Source organism: Oryzias latipes, chromosome 16, assembly GCF_053564925.1.
Source record: "Oryzias latipes strain Hd-rR chromosome 16, Olatipes_Hd-rR_3.1".
NCBI lineage: Eukaryota > Metazoa > Chordata > Actinopteri > Beloniformes > Adrianichthyidae > Oryzias > Oryzias latipes.
Window position 1 is genome coordinate 18,884,384 of NC_136252.1, and position 19,274 is coordinate 18,903,657.

Here is a 19,274-nt window from a genome sequence, read left to right on the forward strand (position 1 = left end):
AATTTTACCTGTAACCGAGGGTTGATAACAAAGCTCCCAGCAGCTGGATTCATACAGGCCACATATTGGGTGTTTTGTATTTCTTTAAGGGTTTGTTTTTGTCTGTCATACCTACAGATGGGAAACATATGAATACCTAATTAGCACAAAACTTTAAATGTACAGATACAAAATAATGCATCCAAACAGGTATGTTTATGTCACACGTGTCTCTGTGTTTATCTTTTGTTTTAGATTCCTATGTTAGCTGGGGGGTCTGTGGTACACAGTTAGGCATTCTCACCAGTGTCCATAATCCAAATGTTGGCGTATGAGTGCATGAGGCTGGATTGTTCCATAGTTGTCAACAGCTGGTATGTTCAGGTCATCAATAAAGTAGACGAGCCGCTTGTTCCCAGCAGGTGAGTAGCTTCTACCTGCTCTTTTTTCCAAAGATTTCTCAAGAATCTCTATTGATGAAAAAGGTAAAACACCACCTAACATCAAGTACAATGTTTACAAAAAAACATCCCTAAATTGAATCACAATGACAATATTGTTAGATTATTTTTTTTATTTTGCCTCTGTTTTTAGGATGTCTAATGTTTTTCACAAAAACACCACTCACCTTGCAGCATCAAAGAGGTAGTGTAGTAGTTGAGAGGTATGTTTGAGGTAGTATAGCTCTCTGGCAGAGAGGCTAACATATTCCTGACAAGGACCGTTTTTCCCACTCCTGCATTCCCAACAAGCATCACTGGCTGCCTCCTCTCTAGCAACAAGTCTATGAAGTACCACAAACTCGCCGTTTCTGCAGTGTGTACCAGAACAGCCTGCAATCACGGAAACAGCAGGCAGATACTGAACAGAAGCATACGTGGTTATTATAGCTTTCTTTTAGGGTGATTTATTGACAGACATGTGCTCAGTGAATTGAATGTGATTTATAATTTCTTGTATTTCTCCAGAACACCACAACTATTCTGTCATAACAGCATCATTTGCTCAGAACAAAACCCCACTAATTATGGCTCAGCAAGAGCCTTTGGAGCATTCACAGCTGTATGCAGGAGAATAAAGAAAGACAAAAGAGCGTGGGTGATAGCTCAAGCCTTGTTGCTCATGCCGTCACCCCCACAGACTCTGCTACAGAGTAGTAGATGGTAATCAGACACAGTGGCAAGTCTATCATCCATTCCACCACCCCTGCCATAACCTCATGATGTGACTTTACCCTCTCTTATTATGTTTATTGAGGCATGCATGTATTTTTAATTTCCCCATATTGTTCATTTTTGGTTATTTTGCGTCTTGTGATTATTTGTTCAAGCACTTTTGAAAAGTTTCTTTGATGAATTTCTCCTTCCTAGAGTTACAGCAGTTTGTAACTTCTTACTTGTAGTGTTGTGCATGTTTCCAACTGAAACTGTGGCACAGTGTCACTCCAGGGAAGAAAACGCTTGCTTTGATGATCAAGGTAGTAGTCAAAAACGGTCCCATGAGCTGGTAGCTTCACGGTCTTCATTTCTTTAGTCCACCACTGACTGAATTCTGCCCGATAGTCATGGAGCTAAATAAAACCATAAATGCACAGTAAAACATGATTAATTGGCTTAGCAACACAGCAAGACAGGTAGGTCTAAATCTATATGGCCCAAAAGAACTCATGATGTTTCTCAACAATATTATTTGATTTTTAACTCTATATTTGTCTACTTTTATAGGCAATGACATTTGAGACAGATGTGAAATAGTAGAAACTCACCCAGTTATTAGTTATACACAAACTAATGGTTGTTAAAACACTTTTTCGAGTAAGAATTTTTTTTCTGATATTAAAAATTTAGTTAAAGTTCATTGAGAAGGGTTAAGTTTTAAGAACACATCAAATAAAGTAAACTTAGCAAAATTAGTTAAAAGATCTTATTGAAAGATAATCCTGCATAAGGAACAACGCTGATGTAATTTAAAGATTCAAATCACAACACCACATTTTTTCTACCATAATGAATAAATAACATACCTGATCCTGGCCGAGGGCTCCTCCAAAAGCCCAGATGCAGGCAAATGTGAAATAGTTCTCGTAGGTCTCACGGGTGGACTCAGACGAACTGTTTTCTTGTTTTAAAAGGCAGTCGAGCAAAGTACAGAGCGTCTGAGTGAGAACAAATATGTCTAATTATAGTTCAATTTTTCAGGTCATGCTGACAGAAACAGATTAATGACCATCTGTGAGCCTGTCTGAAATGCACCTGCACTAAAGAGATCTCTGGAACTGGAGTTGCTGTCTTGAAAGATGTCTTCATTTGTTCCACACAACGTGGAACATATTTCTCAAACAGAACGATAAGGTGAGCTCTTTCAGACTGTTGCTCTCTTTGTTCAATCCAACTGGCAAAGTAACTGAGAAAAAAAATGTATATAAAATTAGAAGAAAGTTTTGTTATTCAAAAAACCTTGTGTTTTTAATAACTCACGCATTCCAGCCAAGATCCTGTTGGTTAACGTATAGAATTCCTGCTCTTGATACAGTGGCAGGAGTGGCCATCTGTAGGTGACTAATTTCAAACACCAGTCTCATGGACGGGGTAAGTGACACACGTTCATTGTTTGCTAGAGTCAGTACCTAGAAAATATTTTGATCATTGCAATATGATTACACCATTATCTGAGACTTTACCTACAGTGATTTAGAATTCCAAATCTCAGCATATTACACAATTATACTATTTCAAACAATTGTAACAAGGATTAATTGCTTTCAAAAAGGACCAAAAAGTATCTTAGAAAGTGGTGAGAAAAAAACACATTTTTTTGTACATATCACCTTGGTTGCTATATATTGCACAATAGCCTATGAATGAACAGGAGGGAGGTACCTTGTTATCATCCATCACCGTGTTGAGTGATTCAATCCACAACGGATCAATGTCTCCATCCAGCACAATCCACTTAGGCCCAAGGTGGGAGATGTTTGCCTGCTCTCGCATCAGAGATGAGAGCAAACCTTGCACACATTGAAGGATGAAAAGACCAGCAAGTTAGACAGTAAAATAACCATTTGAGCTTTTTACTTTTTTCTTTTGATTACTATCACTGAAAGGTTTAAGTGATCAAGAAACACCAAGAAAAAGCAAAACAAAAAAAAAAAAAACACTTTAGACATCAGACTTTAAATGTAATTAATGCAGTATTTTCTAAACATGCTTATGCCTAATGTATGTTTTTTTTATCTTTGTCACTTGCCTCATTTTTATTTGTTTATTTGCTTTTATCCCGCTATTTATGGATTTCCATAGGTTTTTAGCAGTGGATATACATACTTAATAACAATTCCCAAGATCCTCACATTTAAAACCTCATGCATTGTTCTGTCTTCTCTTTGTCCTCCATGCTTTCATCTCCAAAATGAATAGTGGCAACCTAAAATATGGTGATGTGTCCCATTTTCATGAAATATTGCAAAACTCGTATTTGTTCATGTATTTTAAAATTAAGCCATTTGTTGGGAAAGATTCAAGTCACAGAGTTTAAAATATACTGTTTTTTGTTTACCATCTTTCCACTCGCGGGTTGCATGATGGATGAAACCAAACAGTTCATCTCTGTTTACCGCCTTTGGATTGAGGTCGTTCCAAACTGGGTTTCTCCCCAGATTTACGTAGGTCTTATAAAGAACTCTCAAGATCTGTTGAAAGGGACAGCAAGTCACCATTAAAAGTTGCATAAGAAAATGTGAGAGTGCATTGGTTTTAATTTATTCTTTAAGACCTGGCTTTTCCCTGTTCCTGCATTTCCAACAACAAAGACAGAGTGACGCACCGCCATGAGTTCCTCCAGTTGCATCACCTATCAACAAAACAGACTGGCAAAGGCATTCCTTTTTTAGCTTTTCTATATTGATTCATACCAATTTATATCAAACCTTCAAGATAAACGTGTCCTCGGGTTGCAGGCCAAGCTCCAGGGCAGATTGTCGGCTTGCCTTTTCAAACTCAGAGTCTCTCTTTCTTTCCACCTCCAGGCCTGGGAACAAGTCTCCAAGCAGTCCCAAGAAGATGGGCAAATCCTCAGTCACAATTTTGGCCATGTTGAAGTCCCGCAATGCATGCATCAGTACCTAGATATAAATATGCTTTTTACCATAATATTCATGCTTGCCTCATAAAGCTTTGCGTTAGCATAAACACAGCAGGTCACCTGTTCTTCAGGTCTTTTCTTATCACTTCTTCTCAGAGCACCCGCCAGAACCAGAACAGATTTAACAGCACGTAAACCCCAATCATAATGGTGCTGGACAAAAGAAAAAATACTCTTACTATAGTTTAATGTGTTTCATAGTTGTTCTAAAGAAAACCTTCTAAAAAAAAGTTGTTTTCCAACCTGTTTGGAGAGCAGTTCTTTGCAGAAATTATACAAAGAAGTGAACTTCCGGGCTAAAAGCTTTGCAGCACAGAATCCTTCTGCCACTAACATAATCTCACAGATGAGCTGTGTGTCAGGCACTACCATGGCACAGGGCCTTCACCAGGAGACAGATGGTGCACACTATGAGGTTTATGCTCATTAACTGAACATCATAAAGAAGGCCTCTAAATCAATCCTACCTGAAAAGAGCCTTGAGATTCTCGGGCAGCTCTGCTCGGCCTGCATAACCAGGGTTCATGGTGATGAAAATTCCAACTGAGGGCTTTAGGGTAATATGCTGGTCAAGGAAAAGGAACCTGTGAGGAAAACATACATAAAATCCATCCTTAAACTTCCAAACTTCTGCAATAAAAACATGTTTTTATGTATCATTAGCATACTGTACCTTTCCTTTTTTGAACGAATGGCATCCTGAATGGTTTTTACCTGAACTGCCACAACTGACAGAACATCTACAGAGATTCGGTTGAACTCATCAAAGCAGCCCCATGCCCCACTCTGAGCCAGACCCTTGTAGATGTTTCCAATAGACTTAAAATAAACAAAGCAAAAATTGTAGTTGATATCAAAATTTTTTTACCTAATGGTTATGGCTAAGGCAAAAACAAAAATAGTTCAAAACTCGATTGATCTGACCTTGTAATCCATCTGCTCGGAGCAGTTGAATATGTACACCATAACACCCATGGCTCTGCCAAGATCCTTTGTTGTCTCAGTCTTTCCAGTTCCAGCAGGGCCAGCTGGGGCGCCACTCATGTTCAGATGGAGGGACTGAGTCAAGGTAATGTAGCACCTAAACATGGCAACATAGTAAAGAGAAACAGCGGTGAACAGTTTTTGGAATATTTGCAAACGTGAACTCATATCCTGAGAGAAAAAAATGATGTTGCTACCGGTCTGTGAGAGGAGTGATGACAAGACGTGGTGTATTTCCAAGATACTCATATGAGTACAGGAACTGAGCATCACAGATGTTAACATAGCAATGGTGCTCTTGTTCATCCCAGCGATGCCGAAGCTGAGAAAGCCACTGAAATGCTTGTGAGGTGGTGACCTGTGAACACACAAGTTTAGAATGAAGCAATACAAACAAGTAACTGAAGCAGTTATAACACTTAACTACAGTCAAAGTCCATAGTTTATATATAAATGAATCCATTTTTGTTACATACAAGACATAGAATTTATTCTGTGCAATTTATTAATATTACATTAAGTGTTTGTTCTATTTTCAGTACAGTTTTCGCTATATTCACTCTTCTAAAACATTTAATTGTAACTTACTTTGTACCATCATATGTGACCATGTTGCATAATGCAAGTTTTTTGCAACTGTTAACATATGAACACAGGGAAACATATCTGCTTTAACCTTTTGAGCAATGAGGCTGGCGACAATGTCTCTGGCGTGAACATCAATAGTACAGACAGTGGTGATCTTCTGTCTGTCACCTGGACTCAAGTCTCCCAGCAGCATGCCAATCAGCAAGTTTAGTTGGGAAATCTGTCAAGAAAACATTGTAACATGAACAATCCACAAAAAGAATGAAAATGAATCTACATGATAAAATTGACTTGATATTAGTATGTGTCATAATGATTTCAACTTGATAATTTTTAAAAGGATTAAAAACTTTATCTCTTACTTTAATTTTGATCTCCTTTGAAGAAAACAAAAAAACAAACACAGACAGCATCTAAATCTGAGAGCTTTTGAATGTTTTAAGCATTCAAAAGTAGTCCTGTTTTGACTTTAATACCAGTACATGTAATTTGTGCCTGGTGTACTATGACAGCAGATCCAATCAGTGCAGGGGTTGGGGGAGAAGAAACATTATTTAACAGCCAGCCAAGGACATGGCAACCTTTAGTAAAGCCGATGAAACTGACAAAAGTGATAACATTAATGTGAGTATAATCTACAATAGGGTTACGCTTGATCAGCTGAGGTCACTGACTCTGATTTGATTAGGATTATGAAACATGATAATATTTTAAATAGTTCTTCCCCAAATTTTTTACACCTAATCCGAACTTTGATTTTTTTTTTAAATGGTATTTAACAAATGTGTGTCTCTAATTTGACTTGGCAAAAATGTCTGCTTGTTGATCTAGGCCTTTTCAGAGTTTTGTTTGGGCCTTCCAAGTTAGAACCTAGACACAGTCTTTAAGGATTTGCAAGGCTAACGTACATTAGAAAACTGTACATTAGTTTAATTAATGTCCCACTCCAATCACCTTTTAATCTATTGTAAAAGTGTTCCCTGTGGTCTTGAAAATTATGATTATGATGTTTTTAGCCAAAATCAAAATCAAAAAATCTGCATCGTTTTCTAGGACATATTGGTGCAGAGCAGCAGTTCATTCGAAATTATGGACGGAAATATCGGAATTGTGGGCGGGACTGTAGTAAGCCCACCGAAACTTCTTCTCACCCATCTGTTTATATGGTCTCCCAATAGTCTCTCACACCCCAACCTAACATTGCCAGTGCCACAAAATGGTAAAAAACATTGAAGCTATCCAGTCGTACAGTTTTGAGACAGATGCCAGCTTGAACTAGGAAAACGAAGACGTAGGTGGATCTACTTGTCTGCAAGTGGATGCGTCTGAATGGAGCGGAGCTTCCACATTACAGCTACAAGGTCTTTCAAACCACATTTATTTTGTCTGCTCCTGATTCACAACAACTGGAATAAATAAATACTCCGAAACGTGATTTTAAGTTTAATTTTCTCCATATATGTCGTCCACCATGAGAAAAATGCCACAAAAACATTTTAAAAACACCAAAAACACGATTTTTCATCTGAGTGGGTCTTTAAATATACCTGTTTCTTGTTGTAGTCTTTCAGTGCAAAAGAAAATCCTTCTTCGAGTTTTCTGAAAACAAGCTCCATGTCATTACTCCACCAGATTTGTGAACCAGTAAGTGCAACTTGGGCGGGGAAGTCAAGAATCCATTGTTCTCTTTGTCTGTCCTCATACACCGACACCGCATTAAACAGCTGATCCCTGACACTTTTTTTCATGGACTCTTCTAGAGAAACAAGCCAAGTCTCCACCTAAAGCAAAGAATTTGAATCAGAAACTAAGTTCCTTCATGAAGGCAGATTTATTTTTTATTTTTTTGTAATTTAACACCAACCACATGCTTACCGGTCCATAACACCAGCACTCAGTTGTGAATGGAACATATTCTCTTTCTTTGCTGTACATGCCCACTGCCTGCTTGGGGTTAAGCATCTGTTCTGTTTGGGCAAACTCAAGATCTGACATACTGTCAAAAAGCTTCGATAGATGGACAATAACCTGCAAAAACAACCAATAATAATAATTATACACATGATAAATAAAATAATTTTATAAGTAGTGAAACTTCAGTTAATCAGAAAAACTTCACCCCTCTGGGATGACTCCCTTTAGAGAGGATGTCTAACAAGTTGGCAGATGAAATAAAGTAAAAGCGTGGAAAAGCTATTCTTTTTGCCTCCAGGTAATCCGCAAGGGCTTGTTCACACAAAGCCAACCTGTCAGAAAGAAGGCTCATTTAGTAAATAGAAGACCTGAAACTAAATACCAATCAGAAGAAATAAACAAAAACCTTTTCTGTAGATTGTCTAACTTCTCAAACAGATGTGGTATGTTGGTGGCCTCAATCACATTCTTAGTCCTAGCACTGTTCACCATCAAGACCTAAAAGCATCAAAAGCTTTTTTTTAATTGAAATTTGATTGGAAAACATTTTAATTTTCAAATTATCAACATGTAAATACAAACCTGAAACTCATTATCAACTTCCTGGAATCTCTGCAAATCTGCAGGCAGATGCTGACAAATGTCATCACAGCTTTTGAAGATACTCTCAAGGTAAGCCCACGTTTTTTGGACCTCCATCCAGATAATCAACACGGACTCTGCCACACTCAACTGGTTTTGTAGTTCCCGTACCTGGACCACAAAATTATCTACATGCTTGCTTTGAACCACAGTTTGGAGTCGAACCTTGAGGATGAAAAGAAAAAAGAAAAACTTTAGCTTCACTACAGTCGGCTTTTATACAAAATTCTATAGTATTCAATCAGTCTTTGCAAATGATAAAATTGCAGCATTTAAACTGAAAGTACTTGATCATGATTCTGGAAAAGGGTCAAGCTCTTCCTGCAATTGAGTTTTTTTCTAATGTGATAATGTGATATTTAACCAGTTCAATGATGACGCTTTATTTTAAGACGCAAAAAAAGTCATTAAATCTTATAATACTTAAAAATCTGCGGTAGAAGACATAAAACAAGAGCATCTTGTTACACTAAATTATCATCCTGTGAAGCACATGATAGTAACAGGTTGGATTATGAAGTCACTAATACAGCTGATTCTTAGAAATTGATGGTGAAAGGAGTTTTGCCCCTCCTTACAATTTTTTTACATGTCACAATGTTTTATTATGTCGTTTTGCCTGCAGTTCTACATGTGTATCAGTTGCAAAGCCCAATGGAATACTATGCTTCTGTACTAATTTAAGAAAACTTAATGCATCTCTGCATTTCCAACACCTAACAGCATCATGCAGTACATAGTTGTGGACTTTGGCATACATGTTGCCCCAGCCTTATTTCAGTGACAAATACAGCAAAAGTTGATTGTTGAAGCAGGCTGGGAGGCATATCTAAAGGATGTGGTTTTGCAGTCCCAAATGAAATTCTGTCCAGTGACCCTTTGCTTGCAAAAGTGTAACTTACTTTGAATGAAGCTTAATTCAAGCTTACCAAAGCTACTGTCTCTTATCTTGGGAAGTAGATTTGTTTGGATACTAAAATAATTTTTACTGCTCAGGTTCCTGTTTCCATCGCTCCACGAGAGTTTCCTTGGTTTCGATTAGTACTAGAGAGCATTTTGCCTTAACTTTGATTCTTCTTTGAGTGAACCCCTTAGTTCCACTAAGACTCTGATTTGGGACACCTAATGTGATGCATCTTTTATGACTAAAAGCTCTTCTCACACTTTCTATAGTAGTATTGTCCCCTAACTTTGCAGGACCATTTATATGAGGCCAGAACAGTCTCATAATTCAGAATTGCACACACTCCGAGTCACAAATGCACACACTTCAATTCTGAATTATGCGACTGTTCTGGCCTCATACATTTACGCTGTAGGTTGACATGCTAGTGTTGTACTGGTGTAAGATGATCCTTCTAATGTTGTCAATTGTGTCTACTTTTTTACAAATATATTTTATGTGGACTAAGTTAAGCATAGTGTCACTAAAAGAGCCTTTAGCCTTGCTTTGAGCCCTTCCTTCAATATTTTGAGGCCTAAACAGGTTAAACTCCTCATCTGCTGTCACAAACCTCTAATGACCTTGAGCTGCATGTTTAATGGTAAGTCTCGTGCTTTGAGTCTTTACAGCTCAGAATCTTTAAATTAAGATCTTATACAAGAAGGAGCAAGATAAAGTCATGGCTGACGGCTTCTGAACAATTTAAAATTGTTGATAGCTTGGCATTCATCTTAAGGAAGAGGGCATCTTTTATCATTGCCGTGTTTTACTTGCCTGCTTTTTGTCAAGGATGGAGTACCACAGTGCAATAGAGAATGATTAAGGAAATCAACACTAGTTTTTTTTTAAAAATGGCTCCTTTCTCCACCGTTACTCTCTTTCAGCTCGCTGAGAGAAGCTCCAGCTCTAGTCAATTTTGAATTCTTATGTTTGTTTGTTTTTCTTGTGGTAAAAAAATAATCTGTAGCATTTAACTTAGGTGTTGCATTCCTCCTTGTGTTGGGACTCCATCGTAACATATTAGAAAACACATACTACCTCATTGGCATGGCAACCTGAGCATTTCAGCAAAGATGTGGACACTAAACGTCTAATTGCTGGCTGTACCTCCCAGATGCATCTGCTGTGCTAGTTCAAAGGGAAGCACAATGCAACAATGCCCTGCGTTCCCCACCAGCTATAAATCTAAGGACTGAATAGTTACAGTGGTCCTGCTAGACACTCAGACAGGACCACCCTTCTTGTAGTCTGCAGTCCGCCCTTAACTAGCTTTCCTTCTCCCAGAGAAACACTTGACAATAAAGTTCTACATTCTACACGTATTATGCATCCTTTTACTACGTGAGACCACAAGGCATCTAAGTCAACAAATGGGATGTTTACCTGGTGGTCCTCCAGCATTTCAATGAGTTCTTCATCACATTTCAATAAAGGTATTGAGTTTTGATCATGTTCTTCATACAAGAGCTCTTTTGAGGCCCATGTTTGACCTATTTCTGTAACAATCTGAAAGAAATACTGGTTATGACTACATGCTTAATAGAAATAAAAAACAGTATCATGGTAAAAGCTGAAGTTCATTGCTCAAGGTTATTTTACTTGTACACAACAGCTTAATTGATATTAAAAATGTTATGTTAGGTGATAGAAACCTTCTCAATAGCCATCTCTTTGACTGCCTGTTCAACAACTTTGCAAATTTCCTCTTCAAACATATGAAGCTTCAAAGCCAAAAGCTCCCCCAAGGTGGTGCTGTCGGTCACATTGAAGCTTATCTGTGTAAAAATAAGAGCACTGGTGTGATTCAAAGTTCATGTATTTACACCATACAAAACAGAACATATGGTAAGACTAATGTTTGCATAGCATACCTTCAATTCTGGAGTTAGCTGCACCCAATGGCGCTCTCGGACTGCCAGGTTTTGCAGTTGACTCACAACTCGCAGTAATGTCTGCATGTTCCTTACATGAAGTTCTAATCCAGTGTACACATCCCAAGCGCGAGCGTCTTTATCAAGTTTCTGTAAATCCTACACGCAGAAGGCAGGTACACTACATTTTTTTGTTTATTCAATAATTTCTTATAAACAACATTTAAGAGGACAGTGAAACAGTAGAAAGTTGAATGTCATGCAGCACTGTGGGGGACCTCACCCTGGCAAATTTCCTAACTTCAGCATCTATCTGGTCCACATTTATCTGCCTCCATTTGATTATTGACCAGGTGTTCACTCGTTCCTAATTAGATTTAAAAAGACATGACTATGGGTTATGAGACTGGTGGTGCTTAATTGTGACATTGGCAAGAAAGCATTCAGGTCAGAATGCTTCAAAAAGGGCAAACGAATTATGTCACATAGATATAGGAGTGAGGCATTTTGTGTTAACTAGTGCTTTCTGAAGATTGAACTACTTACCTGGAAAAACAGCACTTTGTCCCACAAATCTCTCAGGATAGTGATCTCTCGTCTGCATTGTTTGATGTCTCTGAAGTCCGAAATAGTAACATCAAGCAGATTTGAGGACTCTTGTAACTGTGCTTTTTCCCTCTCCATATCCAAAATTTCTTTTTCAGACTATAAAACAAACAATGCAACAACTAACATTCAATGGATCATGCAATGCAACTTTTTTGATTATATTGTATTTGTTGTTTAACTCATACTTTCTCCAGACAATTGTGGGGGCTGGTGGCATTGTAACTGAAGGGCGCTACTATTTGGAACTTCTTCCGAAATTCACTGAGTTTTATCTAAAAAAGGAAAGGAGATAAATGTTTAATATATTTTCAATTTAGAGATTTCTTGTGGTCAAATTGATGACATGTTTTTCATAATCAGGTGTCATTTCTCATATGGTTTATTTCTGTTGTTGTTTATTTGTTTTGGACTGTAAAGTAGGAGAATGGGGATTAGAGAATCCACCTTTAAAATTTCCAAAATAAGATTAAAAATCTTAGATCACAATGACAAAAGGGATTTTTGACCTCAAAATCCATGCACTGTCTTCGCAAAATGAGGACTTCCGCACTCTGCTTGGGAGCCACCTCTTGTGACACTTTTAAGGTCAGTTTTTTAGTCTCATTCCACATTTCAGGAAGTTCCTGTAGGAAAAATTTTATGTTTTTTTATGACTATAAAAAAGAAAAAATAACAATCTAACCCTCAAAAAACAGTTTTCGTTAAAAAATTAAAAGTTACGGAAAATGCAATATTTTCTACTTATTTATTCATTTATTTCCCTCAAAATACATTTCATTACCTCCATTTGTGAGTAAAACACCTCTGGAATTGTTACTCCATAGCTCTCTAACAGACTTATTATGTCCCTGAGTGGAGCAAACATCTTGTCGGTGGTGCTTGTTTTGTCTCTGACTGCCAGCAGGTGTTTCATAACTTCCACGAAGCCTTTGTGATCTCCTTCAGTCAAAGAATGCCTGAGGCCATCAGCAGTGGCACGGAGGAATTTCCGCAGCTCATCAAAACTGAGTGTGAAATCTTTCACAATGAGAACAGCTTGAATAAGTTTGGTCTAAATTGACGAGGTGTGTTTGGATTTATTTACCTGTTAGTCAAATATGTCAAGAGGTAGTCCTTAAAAAGCCAACTCAATCTGTTAACAGTGTTCAGAAGCCCAGCTTTAAAGAACTTGATGTCCACCCGCAGCCACCCATCAAACACTACAAAGTCTTCCAACTCAGAAACTTCAGCATTCAGAGTCTCATAATAGTCAATCTGTAAAATTGAGAAAACACAACTTTTAAAAAAAATAAAACGATGACAATACAATAATAGGACCTAAATTAAATGATACCTGTTCCTTGAAGCTACCGATTGTAGGAAGGCTCCCAGAAGGCTCATCTGTTCCGTAAACATCCACCTCTCCAGTTGTTAGTGCATCTCCAGAATGGAGAAATTGACTAAGAAAGTTTTTCTTGTCATTTTTCCACAATGGAGTGTAGCAGTCAAACTTTTGCTGGTACTTGTCCGCTTTTTTTAAAGAGCTGTCTACTAGCTCCATGATTTCCTTTCTCAAGTCCAACAATTCTGGTATGCCATTCATTAAATCCTGCAAGGTGTATGCAGAAAAAATATGCAAAGCACAAGAATTAAATCCGTATACTTCACATGCAGACTAGACAGATAAAGAGATGTGCAAAAACACACCATGAGACCCATATGAGACTTCTGCAGTAAAACCAAGGACTGAAGACAAGCTGAATGCAGTAACATTATATGATTTTAAGTCATAATGAAGTTTTAAAATAAGGCATAAATGTTGATATCAAATTAGTACCTCATAGCTTTCCATGCTGAGATGAGCAGCTACTCTCCTGATACTTCCAGATGTTTTGAAAAGATCTTGGAGAAGTCTTTCTATCAGCTCATGGAATCCATCTGCTTTGCCTTGCTCCACTGGAGGACAGAAGGTCTTTCCTGAACTGTTCAGCACCAACTGAATGGCAAAAAGAGGAACCTGGTTTGGTCTTGTTGACATGTTTTCCACAAAAAACTGAAGACTGTGGTGGATGTGTTTGAAAAGCCCCTCTGCTATCATTTCATCAACATATTCCAGGTAAGACTGCCATTCTCTTGAAACAGGATCAGCATGGAACAGGACCACGTTCTCCTAATGAAATATTAGGGACATGTATATCATATTTACTTTAAGAGCCTACAGAAATATTTGAAATTACACTATTGAAATTACAAGAAACATGATTTTTAGAGCCTAATATTACTTGCAGCACAGACAGTATTTGGAATGCGTACCTGGATTTTCTCGTGTATAAGGTCTCCATCATGCTTCATAGAGATGTACTTCTTGCTGACATTGTTTGCCCTGTCATCTAGTGGCATTGGTAAGCCTTTCCGGGTGTCTTCTCTGCAGAACATTGTCTGTTTGCTCCATTTCTTCGTCAATGACTTAATGACCTCAAAGTTTTCCTTTGCGCGGCTGATTCGAGATGAGAGATCTTGGACAAGGTCCTTGGTGGTTCTGATGAAACCCCAGGAATCCTGATCCTGCCATGTCAAACTGGTTTCTGCTTTTGTCAGCAGCGAGTCTATGGCGTCCAGCTCTGCCTTGATTAGCGGAAGCTCCACTTTTAACATCGTCAGCTTGAGCGTGTTATAACATTCCACCAACACCTGCAAACTCCTGGAATACTTTAAATAAAGTTACAGAAAAAAACATTCATAAGTTGATCCTTGTAAAAAGCAAAGTCAATTATCTTTAAATTCCCGCTTCAATCATATTTTAATCTGTTTTTAAAGCAACCCCAGTGATCTTTTGATTACAAGTATGCTGTTTTTAGGCAAAATAAAACAACCTGTGTTGTTTTCCAGGAAAAGGTTTGTGAAGGAGTTAATCAGAAACCCACCTCAGAGTTGTGGGGAGAACTTTGTGTGTGGAAGTAAGCCTCAACTGATGTCCCATCATCCCGTTGTTTACGCTCTCTCCTGCTATCTTACAGCCCTGACAACCCCAAGCTAACATAAACAGTGCAACATAAATGGCGAGTAATTTTAGAACTGTACAGCTGTGCAGTTTTGAGCTATACCCCAGCTCAAATGAGGAAAACAAAGACGTTAATGTCACCTAAGTATTTTAAACAACCTTCCCATAAAAAACATTTAAATTGGAGGAAGTGAATGTAAATGTATGTGAGCAGGTGGAATGTGGGAGGTTCCTTCCTCACCTCTGTGAACATGTCACGCTTTTCATAAAAAGTCACAGCAGCTGGAGGAATGTTGATGTGACCGTGCGCCTGGATATACTTCACATCTTTCACGACTTCAGTCAGCTGTAAATTGGAATCACAAAGATTATTTACAAGTTTACTAATTTTTAATGGCAAGGACACTAATTTGCTTTTTTTTAAGAAAGAGGATTTTGCTTGTCAATATATTAGTCTTTCCAAAATATTTAATTATGATACCTTTATGTTAAAGTTGACTGAGATCAGGCCAGTAGAAGAATTTCTTAAAATCAGAGGCTTGCTTAGATGGATCAGGTATGCCTCTTCCAAACCATTGCACCAGTCAGAGTAAATGATCTCCTCATGCTGTTTGAGGAGACTTATCATCCTTAAGTATTTTTGGTACTCCTTTATCATCTCCTCCTCCACTGAAACTCTGAAAAAATAACATAAACAGCCCATTTCTTTTCAAATTTCCCTGTATTCTCAGATTCTACTTATATCAAAATAATATTACTGACAAGTGGCGTCTTAAGTATTCCCATGGTGTCTGGATGCGTTGTCTTAGCATCTTTAGCCACTTTAAAGCTCCAGATGTGTATGCCATGTTCTTGATTGGAGGACTTTTCTCCTGTGAACAATAAAGGGAAATGACAGAAAAATAGAATACTTTTTCAGGACTAATGTAGTGCATACTAATCATTTCTAATACCAGAGAAGCAAAAACAAAATTACCTGGTTCTTAAATGATTCGAACAGAAATTTGCAGCTTTCCAGCTTTACTCTGAAATAGCGCTGTAGCTGAGAGAAGATGGGCTTGCACTTTTGTCTGATTTCACTTCGCTCCAGAAAGGATGCAACCATCATTACAAGCTTGGAAAAAACAAGAAGGATGAAATTAGTCTGTGAAGCCATCACTTCCTATGTAATTATGTGTTTAAAGTCACACTAGTCATCAATGAAACTTACTTTTAAAGCTGATTCTAGACTTGAGCAATCCTGAAAGGCCAAACACAGCTCGCTGGACAACCGGCATTCTACATCTGCAACCATTTTTTTGAATTCTGTGTACTGGCTTTCAAACACCTTCCAACAAAAATGACAACTTTACTGTATTTAGTGGTTTGTTTTTCTGTAAAATTAAGCTTAATTACTCAGGGATGTAAAACCTTTATCAAATCGTAGCGAAAGTAAGATGTTACCTGTGAGCTGATGTCAAGTGGGTTGTTTTGACTGTGCATAAGCTCCTGGCAGTGGTTACTGAAATCTTTGTAAATCTTAGCAACACATTCACCGTAGTGATGCCCAGTAATTCCACCAAATTCTAGTTTTTCCATCTTCCGGTACTCTAAAAAGATTTCAAGCACATTCTACAAAAATAAACAAATCAAAATGATATTTAAAAAAAAAAAAATCAAAAACATACAGAAACATAATGCATTTTAGGTAACATTTTATCAACTAGATATCAAAAATGACACATTTTCTCACCTCCAGCTGTAGCAGACGATTTGAGAATTGGTTAAAACGGGAAAAGATCAAGCCAAATGGAAAATTCCAGGGCGTATGTTTGACTTGGTTGGCCAGTTTCTCCCTCTGGTTGAGGTAGTTTTTCTCGAAGCAGCCGAAGACTTTCATTACCCTTCTTACCTTGTGCAGACTTTCCTCTAGATCCTCTTTGAGAAGGAGGTCTTCTGACAGATATGCACAACCCTACGGAGTAAATCAGTTTTTTTCCCCACACTTAACCAAAGATGTCAGATTTACTGAGAGCAGCAGAAGGACTTGTGAGCAACACAATGTGAAACATGTATTTTGGTAACTACCAATTATGAAGCTGCTGTAGATGTTTGGAGATGAGGCAGTTACCTGTTCGATGAACAGGTTGCAAACCTCTTGTAGTAAAAGCACAATGCGAGCTGGTTTTTGATAAGATGGGCAGTTAGTCCAGATGAGGAAGAGTGTGTGAAAAAGTGCTGGGGTGTACGTTTCCAGGTGTAGAAAATTTTTCTCTTCCAGCTGAGAGAGCAGCACTTTCAGTGGTTGTAGAAAAAGGTGGATTTCCGTGGCTTCCTCAAGCGCTTAGAGTGTTTAGGGGTTTCATTTATTTTTGGGAGGAAAGGATGTGTCATTAACATGTACCGGTACTGTTATTATGTTATGTTTCATTTTTTTTTATTCCAAGAGACAAACTATACTCTTAAAAAAGCACAGGCCTTACCTTTAGACACACTGTCAGATAGAGTCTTGACTGCTGGATGATAACTGCTCTCCAGGGTCTTCAACATATCCACCATCTTTTCAACAATAGGACTTTGAAGCTAAAATGCAAAACAAACCAAAAGATTCTGTAGAAAATTATTCAAATTGTAATTTAGAAAATTCTAAGACAAGGAGAAAGCATGCCTGTTGAGTGATGCTTTCCAAATTGCTCATTCTGGAAAACCAAAACTCCAGCTCTGCTTTGGGTCCTGGATTAAAGCCGAGGAGGTCAGATGAGTCCCTTTTTAAAACGTCCTGGATCAGACATGACCAGTTGACGATGTGAGTCTCTATGGTATGACCTAATGCCCTTCCAGAGCTCTGATCCCTTTGAGAGAAACAAGAATTTGTCTTAAAAAGCTTAGGTAACCGAAATGAAAATCTCATTTTTTGGTGTTATTTACATTTGAAATGGGTTGTATGAGTGTTTAATCCAGTCAGCTGAGGTTGGGATGGGGAGAAAAATTTTCCCCAAAGCCCGTCCGTGCACAATAGCTGTTTTACTGTGAACTGACTCAACATTTCTAATGAGGTCGTCAGACAAGGGAGAGGGCCAACCATGGTGGTTTTGCTTGTTTGTCAGGAGTGGAACAGAGATCTAGTAAAGGAAAACACAAGCCATTCAAGCAGGAAACACTCCTAAAATGTACCACACCAACACAAATGTGAATTGAATGCTTTGGTGAGTGCCAGAGGGGAAAGGAGGTACCTTCTCCACAGTGTTTGAGAGCTGCAGTAATGGTTTTGAAAACAAAACGCCATAAAGCAGGATGTCTCTGTAGTTGTCATTGTGGATGGACACATTTGTCTTCTTCTGTATGTAGATTTGTTTGCTTTTAACATCAGATGGAGCCTACAAGTAAAATGCAACCTTTGAAATATATCTAACAGTATAAATGCCTTAAGATAAACGAGATTGAGAGAACACTTTTATTCGAAAAAGCTCTAAAAATTGCAGCTTCTCTCATGGACTTACCTGATTTGAAACATCAAGCGAACCCGTTTCTGATAAGGAGAAAAACAAAACTGTCTCTTTGTCAAAGAAACGCTTCAAAGATGTTTGGAACTCTTCTTTGGCGGCAGTTGTGTTCCACGCTCGTCTCTGAAGTCGCAGGAATGCGCAGACTTTGTCCTTAATAAACTTAACTCTGTTGTCCTCCAGAAAAGAAGGGGCATTTTCTTCGTCTGCCATGACAGGTCGTCCGTCCTAACAAGCTTTACCCGCTCCGCATTGTATTTAAAACATGTCACAGCGTAGCAGGGAAAAGAAAAGAAAACTTAAACTTGAAGCCCCTTCTCTCTAGCGTCAGAAACTCACTTCTCAATCTCAGAGGCTCAGACTCTGGTTGCTTAGCAACAGCCACAACATACAACACTTGCTAAGCAGCTAGCTTTCACTGTAAAGCACATTAGCTCCATCTTAGGAGTTTGTAAACTATGTAAGCCTTCCAGAGTCATGCTGCATGTGGATTTGTAGTGTTTGTTTGTTTCTATTCCCAGGCTGTTGTTGGCAACATTGAATGATTCACACATTCACATTGCCGCTGAAGACACTTGCTATGAGAAGTGTATTTATTAACAGATTCTGATTTCATAGAAAGTTTCAACAGCAGGATACTTTTTATGGAGGCCTTTCATTATTTAGTTTAATATCAAGAGAAAGTAAGTGAATTAATGATACAGTGCTGTTTCCATCTGATGTTGCCTAATCATAAAAACAAACAAATCAATATAACTAAAAAATATTAATAATTATTAAAGCAAACTTGCTAATAAAAATTTGCAAATTATTCCAACGCTCGATGGAACCTAGTTTTTTTTCTCACATCAAGTAACTTTCAAAATCAGTGAAAAAATAAAAAAAAGCTCTGCACTTGTTTCATTTTTCATTTTAGCAGAACATCACTGTGTTAAGCAACCATCTTTTGTCATTGGTTTGCCTAAATTCCTTCTCAGATCAGCCTAATGTGACTGTTATGGCATAAATTGTTTGCCAAAGATTGATTTTTGGGTTTAGCCTTTATTGGATTGAGTACGTTTTTCTCTGTAACTTTAACTCTGTGAGGACAGTAAATTTAGAACGGGGCCAAATATAAAATTGTATTAATTTTGAGTAAAATT

The 19,274-nt window shown here is 37.9% G+C and overlaps 1 protein-coding gene across 2 annotated transcripts in view; it reads right to left on the bottom strand.

Moving 5' to 3' along the window:
• si:dkey-233k19.3 (dynein axonemal heavy chain 11) overlaps positions 1–18,497 on the bottom strand; it is a 39,042-nt gene extending 20,545 nt beyond the window's left edge. The window contains exons 1-48 of one of the 2 annotated variants that reach the window (XM_023964142.2): positions 18,130–18,497; positions 17,863–18,006; positions 17,558–17,751; positions 17,298–17,481; positions 17,113–17,212; positions 16,761–16,972; positions 16,383–16,604; positions 16,094–16,261; positions 15,861–15,977; positions 15,627–15,764; positions 15,413–15,522; positions 15,132–15,327; positions 14,892–14,996; positions 13,963–14,358; positions 13,487–13,819; positions 13,004–13,258; positions 12,755–12,924; positions 12,452–12,674; positions 12,177–12,293; positions 11,856–11,942; positions 11,608–11,766; positions 11,345–11,428; positions 11,062–11,220; positions 10,843–10,965; positions 10,574–10,696; positions 8,188–8,412; positions 8,012–8,103; positions 7,811–7,937; positions 7,567–7,719; positions 7,239–7,472; positions 5,780–5,911; positions 5,301–5,461; positions 5,044–5,200; positions 4,793–4,938; positions 4,587–4,703; positions 4,363–4,501; positions 4,180–4,272; positions 3,905–4,099; positions 3,751–3,828; positions 3,535–3,667; positions 2,859–2,986; positions 2,457–2,605; positions 2,232–2,382; positions 2,003–2,134; positions 1,376–1,549; positions 608–812; positions 284–449; positions 9–111 (exon numbers count right to left, since the gene is read on the bottom strand). In XM_023964142.2, coding sequence (XP_023819910.2) covers positions 9–111; positions 284–449; positions 608–812; positions 1,376–1,549; positions 2,003–2,134; positions 2,232–2,382; positions 2,457–2,605; positions 2,859–2,986; positions 3,535–3,667; positions 3,751–3,828; positions 3,905–4,099; positions 4,180–4,272; positions 4,363–4,501; positions 4,587–4,703; positions 4,793–4,938; positions 5,044–5,200; positions 5,301–5,461; positions 5,780–5,911; positions 7,239–7,472; positions 7,567–7,719; positions 7,811–7,937; positions 8,012–8,103; positions 8,188–8,412; positions 10,574–10,696; positions 10,843–10,965; positions 11,062–11,220; positions 11,345–11,428; positions 11,608–11,766; positions 11,856–11,942; positions 12,177–12,293; positions 12,452–12,674; positions 12,755–12,924; positions 13,004–13,258; positions 13,487–13,819; positions 13,963–14,358; positions 14,892–14,996; positions 15,132–15,327; positions 15,413–15,522; positions 15,627–15,764; positions 15,861–15,977; positions 16,094–16,261; positions 16,383–16,604; positions 16,761–16,972; positions 17,113–17,212; positions 17,298–17,481; positions 17,558–17,751; positions 17,863–18,006; positions 18,130–18,345 — 7,725 coding nt within the window. In that variant the 5' untranslated portion in view covers positions 18,346–18,497. Of the gene's footprint in view, positions 1–8; positions 112–283; positions 450–607; positions 813–1,375; positions 1,550–2,002; positions 2,135–2,231; positions 2,383–2,456; positions 2,606–2,854; positions 2,987–3,534; positions 3,668–3,750; positions 3,829–3,904; positions 4,100–4,179; positions 4,273–4,362; positions 4,502–4,586; positions 4,704–4,792; positions 4,939–5,043; positions 5,201–5,300; positions 5,462–5,779; positions 5,912–7,238; positions 7,473–7,566; positions 7,720–7,810; positions 7,938–8,011; positions 8,104–8,187; positions 8,413–10,573; positions 10,697–10,842; positions 10,966–11,061; positions 11,221–11,344; positions 11,429–11,607; positions 11,767–11,855; positions 11,943–12,176; positions 12,294–12,451; positions 12,675–12,754; positions 12,925–13,003; positions 13,259–13,486; positions 13,820–13,962; positions 14,359–14,891; positions 14,997–15,131; positions 15,328–15,412; positions 15,523–15,626; positions 15,765–15,860; positions 15,978–16,093; positions 16,262–16,382; positions 16,605–16,760; positions 16,973–17,112; positions 17,213–17,297; positions 17,482–17,557; positions 17,752–17,862; positions 18,007–18,129 lie in introns of both variants that reach the window. The other variant, XM_078932947.1, reaches the window with a different exon arrangement.
• Positions 18,498–19,274: the final 777 nt, after the last annotated feature.